Consider the following 18364-nt stretch of genomic DNA (forward strand, 5'->3'; position numbering starts at 1 on the left):
ATATAATTATCATGAAACTTTGTAACAAATGAATAGCTGGGCCAAAAATTAATGATAAATTCATCTTTCTATTCCAGACAGATGAACAATAACTTAGAAGGCAGACACTAAAAACAATGAATTAATGGATAAACTTGGAAAAGGAGGGACACAAGGTATTCTTGCTTATCATGAAACTAAAGTCCTTTAATGTTACTTTATAAATGTATATATTTTTAAGAGGAAGTGGCAAATTCAAATTCAACAAGAAAAATCATCAATGATGAAAAAAAGAAACTCTACCATTTAACCAGTGATTATTGGAATGGAGGTTAAGGGGTGATTTATGGAAGAAAGAAATTTTTCTCCAAACATTTGAATATCTGTGATGTGGAAAACAGTCTGTAGCTACAAAAAAGACCAAAAGAAATCAGTGACTATAGGAAGAGTATATTTCAGTACCACATACAATTAAAAAGCAATACTAGCTTCTAACTGTTGGTTTTAGTTTTTCTCTGTCAGTAAATACATTAGAAAAAACTCTAATACCTTCCTTTAGCATTTATAACAGAAAGTACTACTATAATTAACCCTTATACTATTAAAATGGTAATGCTGTAAAAGATGACAGGAAACACAAGATATATAAGAATATACTTAGAGAAGACCTTGTTGCTGTGACCAGAAAATCTATTAAGATACAGAGGAAACATTTTACCCCCCATGAATAGAAGAGAAAGTATTCTGACTCCTCAAAAACCATGATGAGAGAATCAGTGAGATACACAGACACACTTTGGATACTTCAAGTTCCTGTGCAGACCAACACCACTAGACAGAGAGCTCCTTCAAAACAGAAAATGTTCCTTACTTATCTTTCTAATCACAGTGCCTAGCATGATGCTAACATCTCGTTGGTTATTAGAAGGAGTGAGAGAGAACAAAAATAAAAAGAAAGAAGAAAGAGGAGAGAAGCTGGGAAGAAAGGTAGCCTGGTCAATTAGGTATCATTTTCATTGGAAAACTACCATCTGAAAATTTTAAAAGTAGCAATACTAATTGCTTTCAATTGTTTTGTATGATTATTTGTTTAGCAAACAAATACTAATTTCAGTGTACCTAAATGGTAATGTTTGGAAAAATTAGACTTCATACTTTTCAAAGATACTATTAACTTGAGAAAATTAGTGACAGCAATAACTGAACTAGAAAATAATAATCTTAAAAACTGATCTAGACTTCCTAAATATGTTCCAAAAATACTTATTTGAAATCTCACTTCATTAGGTATTGAACTAGATACCATTTAAAAGAAAAGAAAAAAAAAAAACCACTCATCTCTACCTCTCTAAAAGTTTAAAATCTAAGAGGAATTTTTTTTTTTTGGCTAATATTTTATTTTATTTTATTATTTTTTTTTTCATTTTTCTTTTATTATTCATATGTGCATACAAGGCTTGGTTCATTTCTCCCCCCTGCCCCCACCCCCTCCCTTACCACCCACTCCACCCCCTCCCGCTCCCCCCCCCTCAATACCCAGCAGAAACTATTTTGCCCTTATCTCTAATTTTGTTGTAGAGAGAGTATAAGCAATAATAGGAAGGAACAAGGGGTTTTGCTGGTTGAGATAAGGATAGCTATACAGGGCATTGACTCACATTGATTTCCTGTGCGTGGGTGTTACCTTCTAGGTTAATTCTTTTTGATCTAACCTTTTCTCTAGTTCCTGGTCCCCTTTTCCTATTGGCCTCAGTTGCTTTAAGGCATCTGCTTTAGTTTCTCTGCATTAAGGGCAACAAATGCTAGCTAGTTTTTTAGGTGTCTTACCTATCCTCACTCCTCCCTTGTGTGCTCTCGCTTTTATCATGTGCTCATAGTCCAATCCCCTTGTTGTGTTTGCCCTTGATCTAATGTCCACATATGAGGGAGAACATACGATTTTTGGTTTTTTGAGCCAGGCTAACCTCACTCAGAATGATGTTCTCCAATTCCATCCATTTACCAGCGAATGATAACATTTCGTTCTTCTTCATGGCTGCATAAAATTCCATTGGGTATAGATACCACATTTTCTTAATCCATTCGTCAGTGCTGGGGCATCTTGGCTGTTTCCATAACTTGGCTATTGTGAATAGTGCCGCAATAAACATGGATGTGCAGGTGCCTCTGGAGTAACAGTCTTTTGGGTATATCCCCAAGAGTGGTATTGCTGGATCAAATGGTAGATCGATGTCCAGCTTTTTAAGTAGCCTCCAAATTTTTTTCCAGAGTGGTTGTACTAGTCTACATTCCCACCAACAGTGTAAGAGGGTTCCTTTTTCCCCGCATCCTCGCCAACACCTGTTGTTGGTGGTGTTGCTGATGATGGCTATTCTAACAGGGGTGAGGTGGAATCTTAGCGTGGTTTTAATTTGCATTTCTTTTATTGCTAGAGATGGTGAGCATTTAAGAGGAATTTTTTTTAATCTTTTTTTTTTTTTTTTTGGACAGTACTGGGGCTTGAACTCAGGGCCTCATACTTGTTAGGCAGGCTCTACCACTTGAGTCACTCCACCAGCCCCTAACAGGAATTTTTAAGGTCATTAAAACAATCTATAAAGTTATTTTAATGTTGTACATGTAAACAGACACAAAACAAATAGTTTCTTCTATCATAATTTATATTCTATTATGTCATCTTTGTCTCTCACCCCCAACCCTGAGTGTGGTACTTAGAGAAAGTGATTATTATAACAGATAAATAAAGGGAAGCTCAAAATGGTGGAAAGTTTCTCTACAGTCAGAAAGAGAGATGATAGGCACTGTTGGCTCAAGCCTATAATCCTAGCTACTCAGGAGGCAGAGATGAGGAGGAGTGGGGTTCAAAGCCAGCCTGGGAAATAGTTCACAAGCCCCTATCTCGAAAATACCCATTACAAAAAAGGACTGGTAGAGTGGCTAAAGGTGTAGGCCCTGAGTTCAAGTTCCAGTACCAGAAAGAAAGAAAGAAAGAAAGAGAGAAAGAAAGAAAGAAAAAGAAAGAGAGGGGGAGGGGGAGGGGAGGGGAGGGGAAGGGAGGGGAAGGGAGGGGAGGGAAGGTAGGAAGGAAGGAACAAACGAAGGAAGGAAGGAACGAAGGAAGGAAGGAAGGAAGTAAAGAAGGGAGACAGTGGAAAATCTTGGACTAGAACCTCAACTCCTTACTCTACTGTGTGTGGTCTTTCTATTATATGACACATTATGATAAGTAAAAATTCATCTTCCTCTGCTGGATCATCACAAAAGACTAAGAACTTCTTTTAATTTTATCAGGGAAGAGTTATGTAGAGAAAAAAAGAACACTCTAAGTAATATTTTATCCACTACATTTGTTGTTGAAAATGTGATCAAATGCTTCCAACATCCCTATGTCCTATTGTCACTTGGAAACTTTGTTTTCAAGAACGTTACTTCAGCAATTTCAACAGCAAAGAAAACAAACTACAAAAATCTCTACTACACCTTTTAGCAATTAGTATATAATCACTACGTGCATAGTAACAAAAAAGAATATTGTTATAGTTTGAGTTTTAAATGTCTCTCAAAGGCTACATGTCCACAATGTAGCAGTGTTCAAAGGCTGGGCCTTTGGGAGGTGACTAGATCATAAAGAGCTTTCACCTCAAGAATGAATTAATCCAGATATGGATCTTTATAGGCTAACAGGCTTTAAGAAGGTGGGGCCTAGTTGGAAGAAATAAGTCCCTGGGGACATGAATGGTCCCTAACCTCCAGAATGTCACAATTTATGAAAGGAAATTAAAGCCAAGTACATGAAAGGTTCAGTAAAAACATTCTTCTAAACTATGAGATTATGGAAATAAATCATTAGTTTATGATAAACTATGGTCTCAGAAAGAAATAGGACTAAAAGTACTTTAAATGCTAGATACATAAGATTAAAAGAGGACTGACCTATTGGGGAAAAATATTTGAATTGGAGAATAGGGAAAAATAAAATTATATACGTAGGGTCAGTTTTCACAGGCCTTGAAAGCCAAGAAGAAAAGTCTAAACAATAATCTCCAAAATCTACACAAGTGTTTGTATGAGAAACAACCCAGTTGAAAACAATGGTTAGAAGGTTACTCTTGCAAAGACATGAAGGGTGAAACTGTAATAAGGAAAAACCAAAGGCACGGTGACCATTAAACTTCTTTTTCAACTTTAAACCCCTGTAAAAGTTTAAGATCAGAGAAAGGAACAAAGAAAGATCATGAAATAAAAACATCAATTAAAAATCTTTATTTCTTATATGTAGTAGTATTTAAATTGCCTAGAATCCTACAGACATATTCCTATCTTGAGATGACAAAAAGAAATATAAATCCACAAACTTTTAAGAACAGCAAGAAACTTTAGAGATCAAGTTCAATAGTTTTGGGTTTTTTTTTTTTTTCCAGATGAAAAAAACTAAACAGCAGCAAAGTTAAGCAATCTAAGATCATGAAACTGGGTAACATACAAATAAGGGTTTAAATTTATTAAAAAAAAAAACTTAGAAGTAACATGAGCCCAGTGCTTAAAAGGCAATACGACAGTGAATATCTAGACAAGATGGCTAATTTCCTTGATGAGAAAAGTAAGGTTTTCACATGTATTTATTGCTACTCTAGCAGATGATGTCTAAAAAAGTGTGGTTAAATTCATCTTCTGTCAGGACTAAACATACAGGCAAGACAGGGAGCAAGACAAATGGTGTGATGATTCCACAGTGATGACAAGTCTGTATCACTCAACAGGGGACACCCATGGCAGCCATGTCTGTCACACAATTCTTCTCTCTACAGTGCTCTTTTCAGCCAGTATCTGCCGGAGTTAGCACACTACACTGGTAAAAACCTAGTTACTAGTCCTGTTCTGCAGCCGCTAAAAAGAGAGGTGAAGCTTATCTGTTTCTACTTTGAGTTTTGTAGTTGGATGGTTGGTTGGTTGGTCTTGGTCTTCTGCGTTGCTGTAGACTTTTTCGCCCTGCTCCCAGTGGGCACAATCTCTATTCTTCCTATCTGTTAGTTGGTACTTCTCAAACTTTAATGTATATGCACACCACTTGAGGACTTTGCTAAAACAGGAATCCTGACACAGTAGTTCTCAGAGGGGAACCTGGAATTCTGTATGTCCAACAAGCTCCCAGTCGATACTGATGATGTTGGCTCACCAACCCCATTTGGAACAGAGTTAGTAACCTGGGAGAAGACAGAGTCACCATACTCAGAAGGAAACAAGTAAGTAATCACAGCAAAAGGAAAGCACTGCAAAAAAAATCAAGAAACTAGGCCAGGGTCAGTGCCTCAAGCCTATAATCCTAGCTACTCAGGTGGCAAAGATCAGAAGGATGGTGATTCAAGGCCAACTTGGGCAAAAAGCTTACAAGACCCCATCTCAACCAATGGCTGGGTACAGTGGTACACACCTATCATCCCAGCTATGTAGAGAAACACAAATAGAAAGATGGCAAACAGGGCAGCCCAAGCATAAAGTGAGACCCTGTCTCAACCAACACAAAAAGGACTGGTGGACTGGCTCAAGTGGTAGAGTGCTTATATAACAAGCACGGAGGCCCTGAGTTCAACCCCCAATAGCACCCCCCCAAAAAAAAACTCAAAACTCTGGCTGGGCATAGTGGCCACACCTTTGTAATCTCAGAAGATGGAAGCCTGAGGTAGCAGCATCTTGAGTTCCAAGGCCAGACTGGGCTATGAAATAAGACCCAGTCTCAAAAATAAATAAAAAGCCAAAACTCCTGAACCCTACTCTCCAAATACACCAGAGATCTGAACTTGGCTTCTTCTACAGATTTTCCATTCTACAAAGACTTTCCTGGGCAATGTACCAGCCCTAAAACCCACTCTCCCTCGTCACTTAGATCACATTGCACACGTGACACTTAACTGTAGACCTATTACTGATTTATAAGGCTCACTGCCATCTCTGCTTAACCCATGTCTCACTAAGGACGAAACAACACTCCATCTTAAATATTTCCTAAAGAAAAATAGAGAAATACCAAATAATATCAGCAAGTAAAATGCACATAGAAAAGTACTTTCAATATTATTATAGCATTTGTACTCAAAACCTAGAAAACATTCAGAAAAAGCACATAATCTACATACTAATTTTCATTCACACCTTGTGAATGCATGATAAAAATATATTCACACTTTAAAGTTGTGATCTTTTATGTTCTACATTTAAGTAATTTTATGTTTCTTTTTTAAAATTTTATTGATCTTGAGTTTAAAACTCCTACAACCCAAAATAGCAAGAATGTGATTATAAGTTTTTCCCAAGGAAATTCCATTTCCATATTAATTCTTAAATTATTCAAAGTCACCTACAATTTTTTTAAAAAGAAACCTTCTCCTTTACTTAAGATTCCTCCTTTACTTCAAACAAAGCTCATTTCCTTTTTATCTGAAACCTGCTCCTCAAATTTTCTTGGTGCCTTTTCGTAATGAATACTGAAGAAAAAAGGGAGGGAGGCATGTTTGCTTTTCTGCCCTATTTTTTTAAGACTAGTAACATGAATAATGGGAAAGTTAGAACTTGGACATATACAACAGGCGTCTCTATAGTTCAATGAAACTAAAGTTTAAGCCATTACAGAAAGCTTGGATGAAGGGAGTCATGACTTTACCAAAGGGGGAAATAATCAACAAAAATTTAGAAGGAATAAAGTGGCTGGGGCCACGGCTTGCTCAAGTGGTAGAGCGCCTGCTGGCAAAGTGTGAGGCCCTCAGTTCAAACCCTACTACCAGCTCCAAAATAAAAAGGGGGTGGGAGGGAGGATTCTTTTATTTTCTTACTCATCTAGGCTAGAAAGAAATGTTTGGACACTGCATAGAATTTGAGAGAAGTGGGCTACATCATTTATACCAATCCTCTCATTGTGTTGGCTGTAAATCAAACCCCAAGATGGTTAAAGAAGAGAAATAAATTAACCAAGCTATTCACAAACTTCTGGAAGGCACACAACTTAAATCACAGATAGGAAAATAATCAAGCATGCTCCTGACTAATACGAGCCAGACTTAATAGAACACATACACTGAAAAACAAAGAGCAAATGCTTACCACATATGAAAAATACCATGCCTACTCTCTCCCCCCTAAGCCTCCCTGCCTAAGAACTTAAAAAGAAAAAAAAAAAAAACTACGTATCGAGTCAATTGTAGTAGATATTCCCCTTTATCCTTTCATCCTTTTTACCTTTTCTGATAAAATTTCTCACTGCATGGCTCTTACCATTCTCTCTAACTTTGCTTTCCTCGACTACAGAAATATTGGTGTCTTTAATTATGCTATAGATTTGCAAGAACAGGAATAGTGTAATCTTTTGTATAGTTCCAAAGTATACCAAGTTTGGTACTATACCAGTCTTAACAGATGTTTAATGAATTAATATATAACCTAATATAATCAGCTTTCCTGCATTAGATCTCTTTCATTTTATTTTCATTAGAAGTTATGCATAAAAGGAAATTCTGAGTAACATACTTCAGAGTTCTGTTCTCGGCGTATGTCAAAAACAATACAGGAAGTTTTACATATGTGTCTATGAAATTATGACTCCAAAGAAAGGCCCATCAAGCACTGTAAGAGGGATACATAGGTGGGGGAATTAAATGAGTAAGTACAGGTAGAACATTCAAAGTTAATGCTTACATAATTCCTAAGACTTTTAGAATATTTATATACAAAGATGGATTTAGTATAACAAGTTAAGTTCACAGGGACCCATGTTACTTAGTGCTTTTATCAATTCAATCTAAGATAAAGTTAATACATCAGGATTACATACAAGGAGAGAGGCTCATGCTTGTAATCCTAGCTACTTGAGAAACTGAAATAGGGAAGATCAAAGTTGAAGGCCAGCCCAGACAAATACTTTGTGAGACCCATCTCCAAAATAACAAGAGCAAAATGGATTGGAGGTGTGGCTCAAGCAGAAGAGTGCCTGCTTTGCAAGTGCAAAGCCCTGAGTTCAAACTCCAGTCTCACAAAAAAAATTCAACTACAGATAGATATCATAACACTATAAATTTCTGTCAATTTATAGATGAGAAGATTAAGGGTACAGTAAAGGACTGAGAAGGGACAAGAAAAGGAGAGAGCAAGTCAAGTCCCACTTTATTCTATTTTTGGTAGTTTGCTAAAATGCTTTTCTTTCCACCAATAACTTAAGAGAATTATAGGAAAATTATAGAATTCCAGAAACTAAAATTCTCAAATATTCTAAGTAGAAGTAAATCTGAGAGATGAGACAGCAAAAAAAGGAAGGAAACAAAAAAAACAGCTATCTGACATACCTGAGATCCATCATCAAGCTGAGGTTTTCCATAAAGACTGGAGATACTCTCTGCTCGCATGAGATACTCGGCTGTTCTTCTCTTCACAGCTTCTCGTCGGCTAGGGCTTGACTCTCCTAAGAGGAGAAAACAAAAGTATGCCCTTATGAAAAACACACATATTTTTTTTAATCCAATCTGAAAATTAACTTCCTTTCACCCAGTTCACTGCTTGTACACATTTCTAACTGGAAAGAGGGGATATTTGACCTAATTCTGATACTTCTCCTATTTAAAAGTATATTAAGAACTTGGTGGATTTTAGGAGTAGTCAAATATACAAGAAATGTAGTACATAAAGCTCTGAAGACAAAGACTCACACTAGTCCCAACAGTATTAAGCTGGCCAAATCAAAAATAGGACCGGATGTAACGGATGTTTAGTAAGAGCTGGGATGTGAAATCCATACGCTATAGGTTATGCAAAACTGCCAGCAAACTGGAAAATAAACCTAGTTAGGACAATTTTGTCATCCATCTTACAAATGAAAGCAGGAATGTGACTGAAATTCCTAAAGTATAAAATTATATGTAAGTAAGTCATTTAACCTATTGGTCTTAGTTTCCCTAAGTAAAAGCTATACAAAATAGACTCCAAAGAAATCTCAAAACAGAGATGGTTAAGCCTATACAGTAATGGGTCTCTCCTCACCAGAATGGGATGATTTTTATCCACTTACATGATTGACTAAGAAAGAGCATTTCATTTGAAGAAAGGATTCTGCTATAATCTGAATCTTGAATGTTCCTCTAAAGATTCATCTTTAAAGGCATGGCCCCCAGGTGGCACTACTGGGAGGTTGTAAACCTTTAAGAGGTGAGGCCTAGCAGGAGATCTTTAGATGGTTGGGGATGTGTCTCCCAACAGGGTTTTGGAACCCAGGTCTTCTTTTCCTCCTTCTTCTTTTTTGCTTCCCAGCCATGAGGGGCAATTTTGCATTGCCACCTACTCCCACCATGATCTGCATGATATGCGGCTTCACCACAGGCCCAAACTACAAGACCAATCAATTGTGGACAGAAACCTTCAAAACTGCAAGACAAAATAAATCTTCCCTCTTGGTAAGCTGATTATCTCAGTTTTCTGTTATGTTGATAGCTTACTAACACAGAGTCCATGGCTGAAAGTCAAAGTTTAAAAACCAACAAAGCATATAATCTACAAAGTTCCTTTCATAAATATTGTTCTATAATAATCCATGTGATTCATGACTAATTTTTAAAACACTCAATAGATAGTGCTGTTATAATTCACTTAATGCATCTTCGCAATAAAGTTAACCAAAGAGCAGGTATCAAATAGTGGAAGGTGCCCTAGTAGAAAACCTCTGCTTATTTCAGTCTGGAACAGCATTTCCTGCATCTTCTGGAAAATGCCCATTCCCCTCTCCTTCAGATTCTCCTCCCAATCACTCACACTATTTCAGCTCTGAGCCCCTCTAGTCACTGACTAGTTAGTCAATGGCGGGATTCCCTCTCCTAAGCAGAGTCAATCATAGAACGCTCCTCTTCTGGTCACAGTTGGAGAAGGGAGGAATTGCCACAACACAAACTAGACCTCTTCTGTTACTGAAGCTGTAAATAAGAGGGGGACTCCCAGCAACTACAGGTTCTGCCAAAGCAAAAGAAGCCAAGCTGAAAGAAAAGACTTGATAAGGAAAGAAAGAAGTATGAGAAAACAAAAACAAAAACAAATAAGCACAAAAAAAAAACCCACAAGAAACCCTAGTTTTCCTGGGGGTCCCTGGTCTCAGGTCAATCTACATCCTACCTTCTCCACCTAAAGTAGTTTAACTGTGGATTTTGGTGCACGCAAGCCAATGAATCCTGACTGAGAACAGTCTTCAGAGAAAAACTACAGTGAAGATAAGATGGCAATTTTGCTAAATAACTTTCTGTTCACCCTTTTACATTATTATCGCATCTCTTCTCTCCTTCCCGAGTATAACTACTCAGGAGGGAGGAGCTACTGCTTTTTAATTGGGGAATAATCAATAGTTAGTAACTCTCCTACTCCTCAAACCACAATTAAAATGTTAGTACGCTTCTGACTCTGTGCTTAAATTTTACCTACTTTCTGAAACCAGGTTTTAGGGGACTTCTCTACACAGTTGAAAAGTGGGTATAAACTATCTATGAAAATCATCTGAAAAACTACAACATACCTTGAACATAAAGTGTGCCACATAAATAACTGCTATCAACTATGTCTACACACTATTAGGCCTTTGCTTTAGGGATACTGCTTTGGGCTATTATTCCCACTATCATTAGCTCTTCACATTTCAGGTTTTGCCCTTCAGGCCCTAACTTTAACAATTAAACAAAAATTTCTAGATCACCTTAGGTTCAACTCCAATAGAAACTATGGCACTTTTATTTTTTTGTTTTGTTTTGTTTTGTTTTGAATTCAGTGTGGTTTAGCTTTAATAAATCTTAAAATTTTGCTCTATTCATGACTGTACACAGTGGTTCATACATATAATCCCAGCTACCGGGAGGCAAAGATTGGGAGAACTGGAAGTTTGAAGCCAACCTGGGTAAAAGGTACCTAGACACAATCTCAACCAATTAATTCAGGCATGGTGGTGCACATCTGTAATCCCAGCTGTGGCCATAGACAGGAGGGTCACAGTGCAAAGCTAACCCCAAGCAAAAACACATGATCCTACCTGAAAAATAAGCCATAAAAGGACTAGGGGCATAGGGGTCAAGGGAGGAAAGGAGGGAGGAATTTTTGCTCTATTCAAAAAAATTAATTTCTCTTACAAATTAACATGTAATTCAAAAATGCCAAATTATAGAATACCTAGCTATGATTAAAGATGATTTTAACTATATTTTGTAATCAGATCACTGCTTTTTAAACTTTTGGCTTTTTTGCCACTTTCTAGACAGTCTCCATAGTAACAGAGAAACAAGAACCGGAAGCCAACAGCTGAAATGGTGGGTCTACTTCCATGGAAACTACAACCAAGGAAATTCTGAGAGCATCCTTATATAGAAATGCTATGATTCCTTCCCTATCAGCCCCTTGAAAGGAGGTCACAGCTACTGCTAACAAACAGCATCCACCAAAGATGAAAGCTAACTCTTGCAGATACCTGTCACTACCTGCTTACTGGAGTTTGGGAGTACCATACAGAAGGAGCCTGGGTCTCACAATCCCCTTTACAGGCATACCCTCAATGACAGGGGCTGAGGCAGGAAGATAAGAATTTGAACTTAGCCTGGGCTAAGTAGTGAAACTCTGTCTTGAAAATCACAAAAAATAAAAAGTGTAATTCATTCTAATTTTCATGGTTTCTTATAGCTGTTCTTCCTTTTAAAACACACATGCCCAAAGCAATGGATCCAGCCAACCTAGGGCTGAAACCTCTGCAAGCATGAGCCAAAAAATGAATCATTCCTCCTTTTAAATGGTTTCTCTCACAAAAAAACTGACTAACACAAGTGGTTGTTTTGTTTTGTCTTATCATACATCAGGGTACCTGTCATCATACTAAGCTATCTTTAAATATAAGTAGAAGAAATTGAATTTGACAGGCGTGGTGGTACATGTCTAGAATCATAGCGCTCGAAAGGCTGAGGTAGGAAGATTACGAGTTCAAGGCCAGCATGGCCTACACAGTGAGTTCAGACCAACCTGGGCTCACTCCTATAATACTAGCTACTTGGGTGATCAGGAGGATCACAGGTCAAAGCCAGCCTAGGCAAACAGATCTCAGAGATCCTAACTCGAAAATACCCAATACAAAAAAGGGCTGGCAGAATAGCTCCAGTGGTAGAGTGCCTGCCTAGCAAGTCAGAGGCCCTGAGTTCAAACCCCAGTACCACCACCAAAAAGAAAAAAAAAAAAAAGAATTTGAATTTGATAATTGCACATAGGGCAAGTGTAGGTGAATATGGCAACAAAGGTGAAGAGAAAATAAACTATTACCTATCAGACAACATAGCAGAATAGAATCAGAATGGAGAAAGACCCAAGACGACAGAAAAACATAAAGAAAAATAAAAGCTACTAAGAGGTATACTTCCCACTACACAGAGGGTATACAAAAGGAACATAAAGGAACACAGGCCAGAAATGGCAGGACAGTACTAAGAACTTCCAATTCTGCTCTTCCACTCTTAGGTCACTAAGGAGAAAATAGCAAATACCCTCATAATTTGTTCAACAAAGCAAAAGCAATGTCAGATAAAGAACTAGCCAACTTAGATTTCTTGAAAGACATTATGTTAATATGTACATTTCATGGGAAATTTTAAGAATACTTTGACTAAATTTTCACCACATACACAGAGCGTAACTCCCACATAAGACTCTGCTAGTCACATCTTGTATTCTTCTCTCTATTCCTCTGCTCCTCAACTACTTTCCGACATGCTTAGTTCAAGCATGCTTGGTTTCATTCAGATTTACATTAGAAAGAACATCTAAACCAATCTGGAGGTGCTGCAATGAGTTTTTGTTTCTTATTGCTTTTCCTTTTCTTTTCTTTTCTTTACAATTTTAGTCACATAAAAGAATTCTTCTCTTTGAGATGGCCTTGGTAGTTGTAGTTTTTGTAAGTGCTGATTTATTATATTTAACATGTTTTTGTTCTTTTCAGGTATAGCCTGCCATTTCTGCCTTATGCTAAGTGTTCTGACAACAAAAGGCAACCTTGAGGAGAGTAATAATTTATGGTTCTACATGTCTACCACAATGCTGAAGCCATTGGCTTTTCTGCGCTCAATGTGAACCGGTCAGTTAGGGAATTTCCTTTCTTTTTGCAGTTAAGTCAACCCCCTATTAATGCTTGTTCAAAACCAATCATTACATGGCTGCTATAAGTTCAGAAAGTCACCAAAGGATGGTAAAAGCAAAAGCCATAATAATATTCATGCTGAGGCATTGCCTCAATTGAATGCATCCAATGTTATGCAGCAGTTTTTATACTATCAGTAATACTGAATGAAAACTAGCACCATTAGATCACACAGGGTCAAATGCCTATCAGTTCAACAATTTCTTCTGCTCAGTAACTAACTTTTCTTTGTTTTGCAATTTTAAAAGACAGTATGCAGAAGACTATCATTTACTTCTTTGAAAGCAACATTTTTACCAGGCCATTCTTAGAGATGATAAACACTTTTTGCTTATTTGTTTTTGTTCTTTTTTTTTCTTTTTGAGACAGTCTCCTAAATTGCCCATCCCAGTCTTGAAATTGCCATCCTCCTGCCTCAGCCTCCCATGTGCTGGGATTACAGGTGTGGCTGGCTAAAAGCTAGAAAGGAGAGGTCACTTTGGTTGGTTGGTTGGTTTTGCAGTGCTGGGGACTGAACCTAGGGCTGTCACGCGCTAGGCAAGCACTCTACTACAGAGCTACATCCCAGTCCTCATCCAAGGCATACCAACAACAATCCCCTATGTTTCCTTATGTTCTAAAGTCAAATGGCTTTTGAAAGATGAAGATAAACAGATTCTTAAAAAGCAAGCAGGACATACTGAAAAAAATAGGAATAAATAATTAAAACTATGGGGCTGATAGAATGAATGGCTCAAGTGGTAAGAGTACCTGCCTAGCAAGCATCAGGTCCTGAGTTCAAACCCTAGTGCTACAAAATAAAAAAAATTAAAACTAAGGAGCTAAAATTTTGCCTGGACTAAAAATAAGGTAAGGGAAAATTCAGAAATGAAACTAAAGAAATTGTTACCTGCCCTACTGGCAATCATAAAAAGTTCCCCAATCCCTTCAAGGGCTTTTGCTCATTCTTTCTTTCCCTGGCTATGTAAGACACCTTCAGAGAAGTGACAAATGCATGAAAGAATCCAGAGACCAACAATTGTTTTCTTGATGTCGTGATACTGATTCACATTATTTTTGAAAAGTGATCAACAGGATCACTAATTATCAGCAGTTTATTATTCACAATCCTAGAAGTTTCATAGGCTCCTTTTAATGCATTTCCTACCTTAGAAATTCAATTGGCTTTAGCGTACAGAGTAAAGTCCTCCAATACCATTTACCCTGGCCCCCTTTAGGAGAGATGACAAATAATCACTGAGTTGTCTGGTATGTCCCAGGCATGTTGTCATAGAATATTACTTGTAGAAGACACTTCAGTAAAATTTTATTAAACAAATGAATGGATAAGTAAAAAAATGAATTACTTCACAAGTTCTGATTAACAATATATCCCCTTATCTGCAGGGGATGTAGGCTGCAAGACGCCCAGTGATCACCCAAAACATCAGACAGTACCAACTCATATTATATAAGTCATGTGATACCATGACAGTCAATCTGATAACCAAGTTGGCTCCAACATGACTAACAGTCAGATAGGTATACAACATGGATGTCCCAGGTGGGATGGCACAAGATAGAACAGGATGGCTTTGGACTTCACGATGCTACTCAGTATGGTGTGCAATTTAACACTTGTGAAATGTTAATTTCTCAAATTTTCCATTTATATTTTTAGGTCCCAGTGGACTATGGCTAACTAAAACCACACAAAATGAAACCAAGGAAAAGAGAGGACTATTATAACTTCATACCTACAAATGCCTCAGTTACCTCCTTCTATAACTTATTACCTTTCTCTAACAAAAGGTCTGCATAATTATTGTCTTCATTATCTATCTGAAATGCACACAAAAGGAACATAGAAGAACACAGTCCAAAGTGGCATGACTGAACTAAAAAGAGAACCTACATTTTGAAATAATTTTCTGAAAAACATCCTATCAGTATCAACAAGGAAACAAAGCCTAGACATCCTAAGTACTTAGAATGTAAATAGGATGAAGTCTATAAACTAACTATCTTTTACTGTTTGTCACAATTTTGAAAGACAGGTTTCTTAAAAGTGTATAAAAGTACAACATGTCTGCACAATGATGTGGTAATTTTTCGAGTGACACCCACTTCGAGATTACTAATAGCAACACAGCAAGCTGCTGAGAAGAAGCAGGTTTACATTTTCAAAACTTCGTAAGAGAGAATGTGGAAACTGAACTTCTGTGCAATTTATTCAAAATGACATTTCATTACAAAGATATAACAAGCCATAAGTTATATATTTTTGTAACTTGAGTAATTACAAAATAATGTTTAAGTCTTTTTCAAAATGCCTAATTACCTGTTAGTACTAAAATAACAGTAGTTTTCCTTTTACGGGTTTTTTTTTATTTCATTTGATTTACTTTACTCACAGATATTTACATTTTTTCTGGTCCAAATCAAGGATTTTTTAGTAACCCTGGGATTAAGCCAGCCCTCTCAATTTAATGTTTTTAAACTGTGTCGTTAAAGATATAAAAATATGCTTAATACTGAAAACAGAAATTGTCTAATAAAAACCCTTCGAGAATCCTCATCTCTCTGCTTTTGCTCCACAGCAGCTGTGCCTCACACGAGTCACATGAATGAAAATATTTAGATGAGAAACCACCCACTTAGTTTATTTTCCATATGACTTTCCTGTAATTATTTTGTAAACTGTTCACACAACAATACATAAAAACATCTGCAAAAACAGGTAATTAATGTGTCAAGCCAAACTAATGCATTTTTTATGGTGTCCATGCTTCGTCAACTGTAATTATAACTCTTTTTTAAGCAAATGATGATGTGTTTGTTGCAATGTGCAAGTGGTTATTTTAGATGCTCTGTTTACTGTTCATACAATCTGAATATAAAACTCCACAGCTACTTTACCCCACATCAATGCTTTACCTAGTTTTTTTGCTGAAACAGGAGTGCTTCTCTTTTTCCAAGCTATAATTTCCTGTAAACATTTTTGTTATTAAAACATAAAATGCTCAACATAAAACTTAACACTAAAATAGCCAACAATTTAAGAAGCATATGTCAGCAAACTATGCATCTAGACATTCTGCCTCCAGTTGTAACCTTGTAGGAGACACAGCATGTTATATACCAAAAGGCTACAATATGGTAAGCCTCCTGAGAATCAAAGTCTAAGGATTCATTTTGGTTGATATAATATTCATTTCATCTACATCTGCCAAATCTATATATATTTAGCACGACAAATGAAGTACCAACTCCTTCCCAAAACACACTGTGCTTCATATTCAATTTATTCTCAAGTACTGACTACATCATACTACTACCATCGTTTTGCAATAACTTATACTGTATGGCAATAATTGTTCCCAGATGGACATTCCTACTGGCCCAAGGTATGTGATCTCTAAAGTTCTATCTCCAGAGCCAACAAAACCTAGGAGTAAGAACGAAGCACAACCCTATACTATTTTCCTATGGTTCCTTCTCCTAAAAAACAAGAAGGCATTTTTAAAAATATCAGTGGTGACTATCTGCAGTACAAAAAAAGTCAGGCAACAAAAAATTCTCAGGGAACAAGGGTTTCTGTTTGTTTTCACACTCAAATTTTTAAAAGTCAGTGGAGAATTAAACATCATGAGTCCAGTTTTATTTAACTTTTTATTGTGATATAAATCTTCCTTAATTGAGTTACTCCATTTTTAAGCAGAATTAATTAAAACTAATTTAACATGGCTTCCCCTGAATATTAGCTACTGTGATAGGCAATAAGTATCTATTCCCACCTTATTCCCACAAAGATCAGAAAACTGTTATAGCCAAGCCTGAGCTTTAGGTCAAATGCTTATTTAGGGAGATTTAAGGGTAGAGTCTGATCAAGTCAGGGCAGAGTCCTATTTCCAAGGATGCTAGAGTAGGAAACACAAAGAAAGGGAATAAGACAGAGCTTATTAAAGAAATCAAACAAAGGGTCAAATTGCCAAGAGGTCTCAATATGAATCTACTACTTACATAGCTACAAATATAAATGTAATAATGCATATAAATTAATACCACTTCAAATGATTGAATTCTACACATTGCCAAATATTAGGAATAAATATATTGATGCCTATGTAGAGTACTGAAATGTATTTCAAACTCATTTGTTATTTTTAGACGTTCCATGATTGACTATTGGCTATTGATTACACAATCTTTCAGATTCAATTTATAACCTCCTCCAAGAAGCCTTTCCTATGAACTTTCTCCTTCCCTCTGGTTAGGTACTACCCATGTAATAGAGAATCATTCTCCTGCACAAAAATATTTAGAGAACTTCCTGTGTTCTAGGCTCTATGCTAGAAGATACAAGCAAATGCCTTGCCTTTGAGGATATTATAGGTGACTGAGATCTATTCACTCAATAAATAATGGCAAAAATAATTACTTCATTGTAAACATCATAAGAACTTGAAGAAAAAACAGTGTTCTTCAGGAAATGCATATTGACCTCAGATGTGTGAGCCAGCAGACTGAAGTACGGAAAAGCACGCCAAACAGCACAACTCCAGGAAAGTTCTAACCTGGAAAGATGATGGTTCCAGGAAGTAAAAGGTCAATGTGGCTAAAGAAATACATGTGAAGAGAATGATTCAAGATCAGTCTGGGAAAAGGGGTAGAAGCTAAATCATGCACAGCCTTGTAGACCGCAGTAACTCTGAATTTTATCCTGAAAGTAATGAGTTTTTTAAAAGAAGAAAATGACATGTTAGATTCCATTTTTTAAAAAAATCACTGGGACTGGGTACTTGGCTCAAGTAGTAGAATGTCTGTCTAGCAAGTGTGAGGCCCTGAGTTCTAAGTTCCAGTACTGCCTAAAACAAAAACAAAAACACTCAGGCTGTCGGAAGAAAAAGAACAGATTAGATTAAGTAAGAACAGAAGTTATAGAAGAAAGAACAGAAGAATTTCAAAGTGAAGAGTTCAGCAAGACCTCTCTCTCCAGCTGAAACAAAACAAAATTATCAAAAAAGAAAACTGGATGTTGATGGAGACATACAAAAAGTTAAGAAATATTTATATTAAAAAAAGTTGTTGAGTAAGAGAAACAAGGGTCTGTAGTATTTTAACAATGGGCTACTCCTATTTGCTCCCCACCCCAGTCACAATGGGAAGGTAGCTATGAGGACCAACAACCTTCCTGCTACTGGAGGGGCTCATCCAGTAAATGGA

The 18364-nt window shown here is 36.8% G+C and overlaps 1 protein-coding gene across 16 annotated transcripts in view; it reads right to left on the reverse strand.

Moving 5' to 3' along the window:
* The window catches only part of Rps6kc1 (ribosomal protein S6 kinase C1), a 162801-nt gene that overhangs the window by 68114 nt on the left and 76323 nt on the right, over positions 1 to 18364 (reverse strand). For all 16 annotated transcript variants that reach the window (XM_074048356.1, XM_020185998.2, XM_074048351.1 and 13 more), the window contains one exon: positions 8310 to 8425. In XM_074048356.1, coding sequence (XP_073904457.1) covers positions 8310 to 8425 — 116 coding nt within the window. The remainder of the gene's footprint in view (positions 1 to 8309; positions 8426 to 18364) is intronic.

Source organism: Castor canadensis, chromosome 11 (assembly GCF_047511655.1).
Source record: "Castor canadensis chromosome 11, mCasCan1.hap1v2, whole genome shotgun sequence".
Taxonomy (NCBI): domain Eukaryota; kingdom Metazoa; phylum Chordata; class Mammalia; order Rodentia; family Castoridae; genus Castor; species Castor canadensis.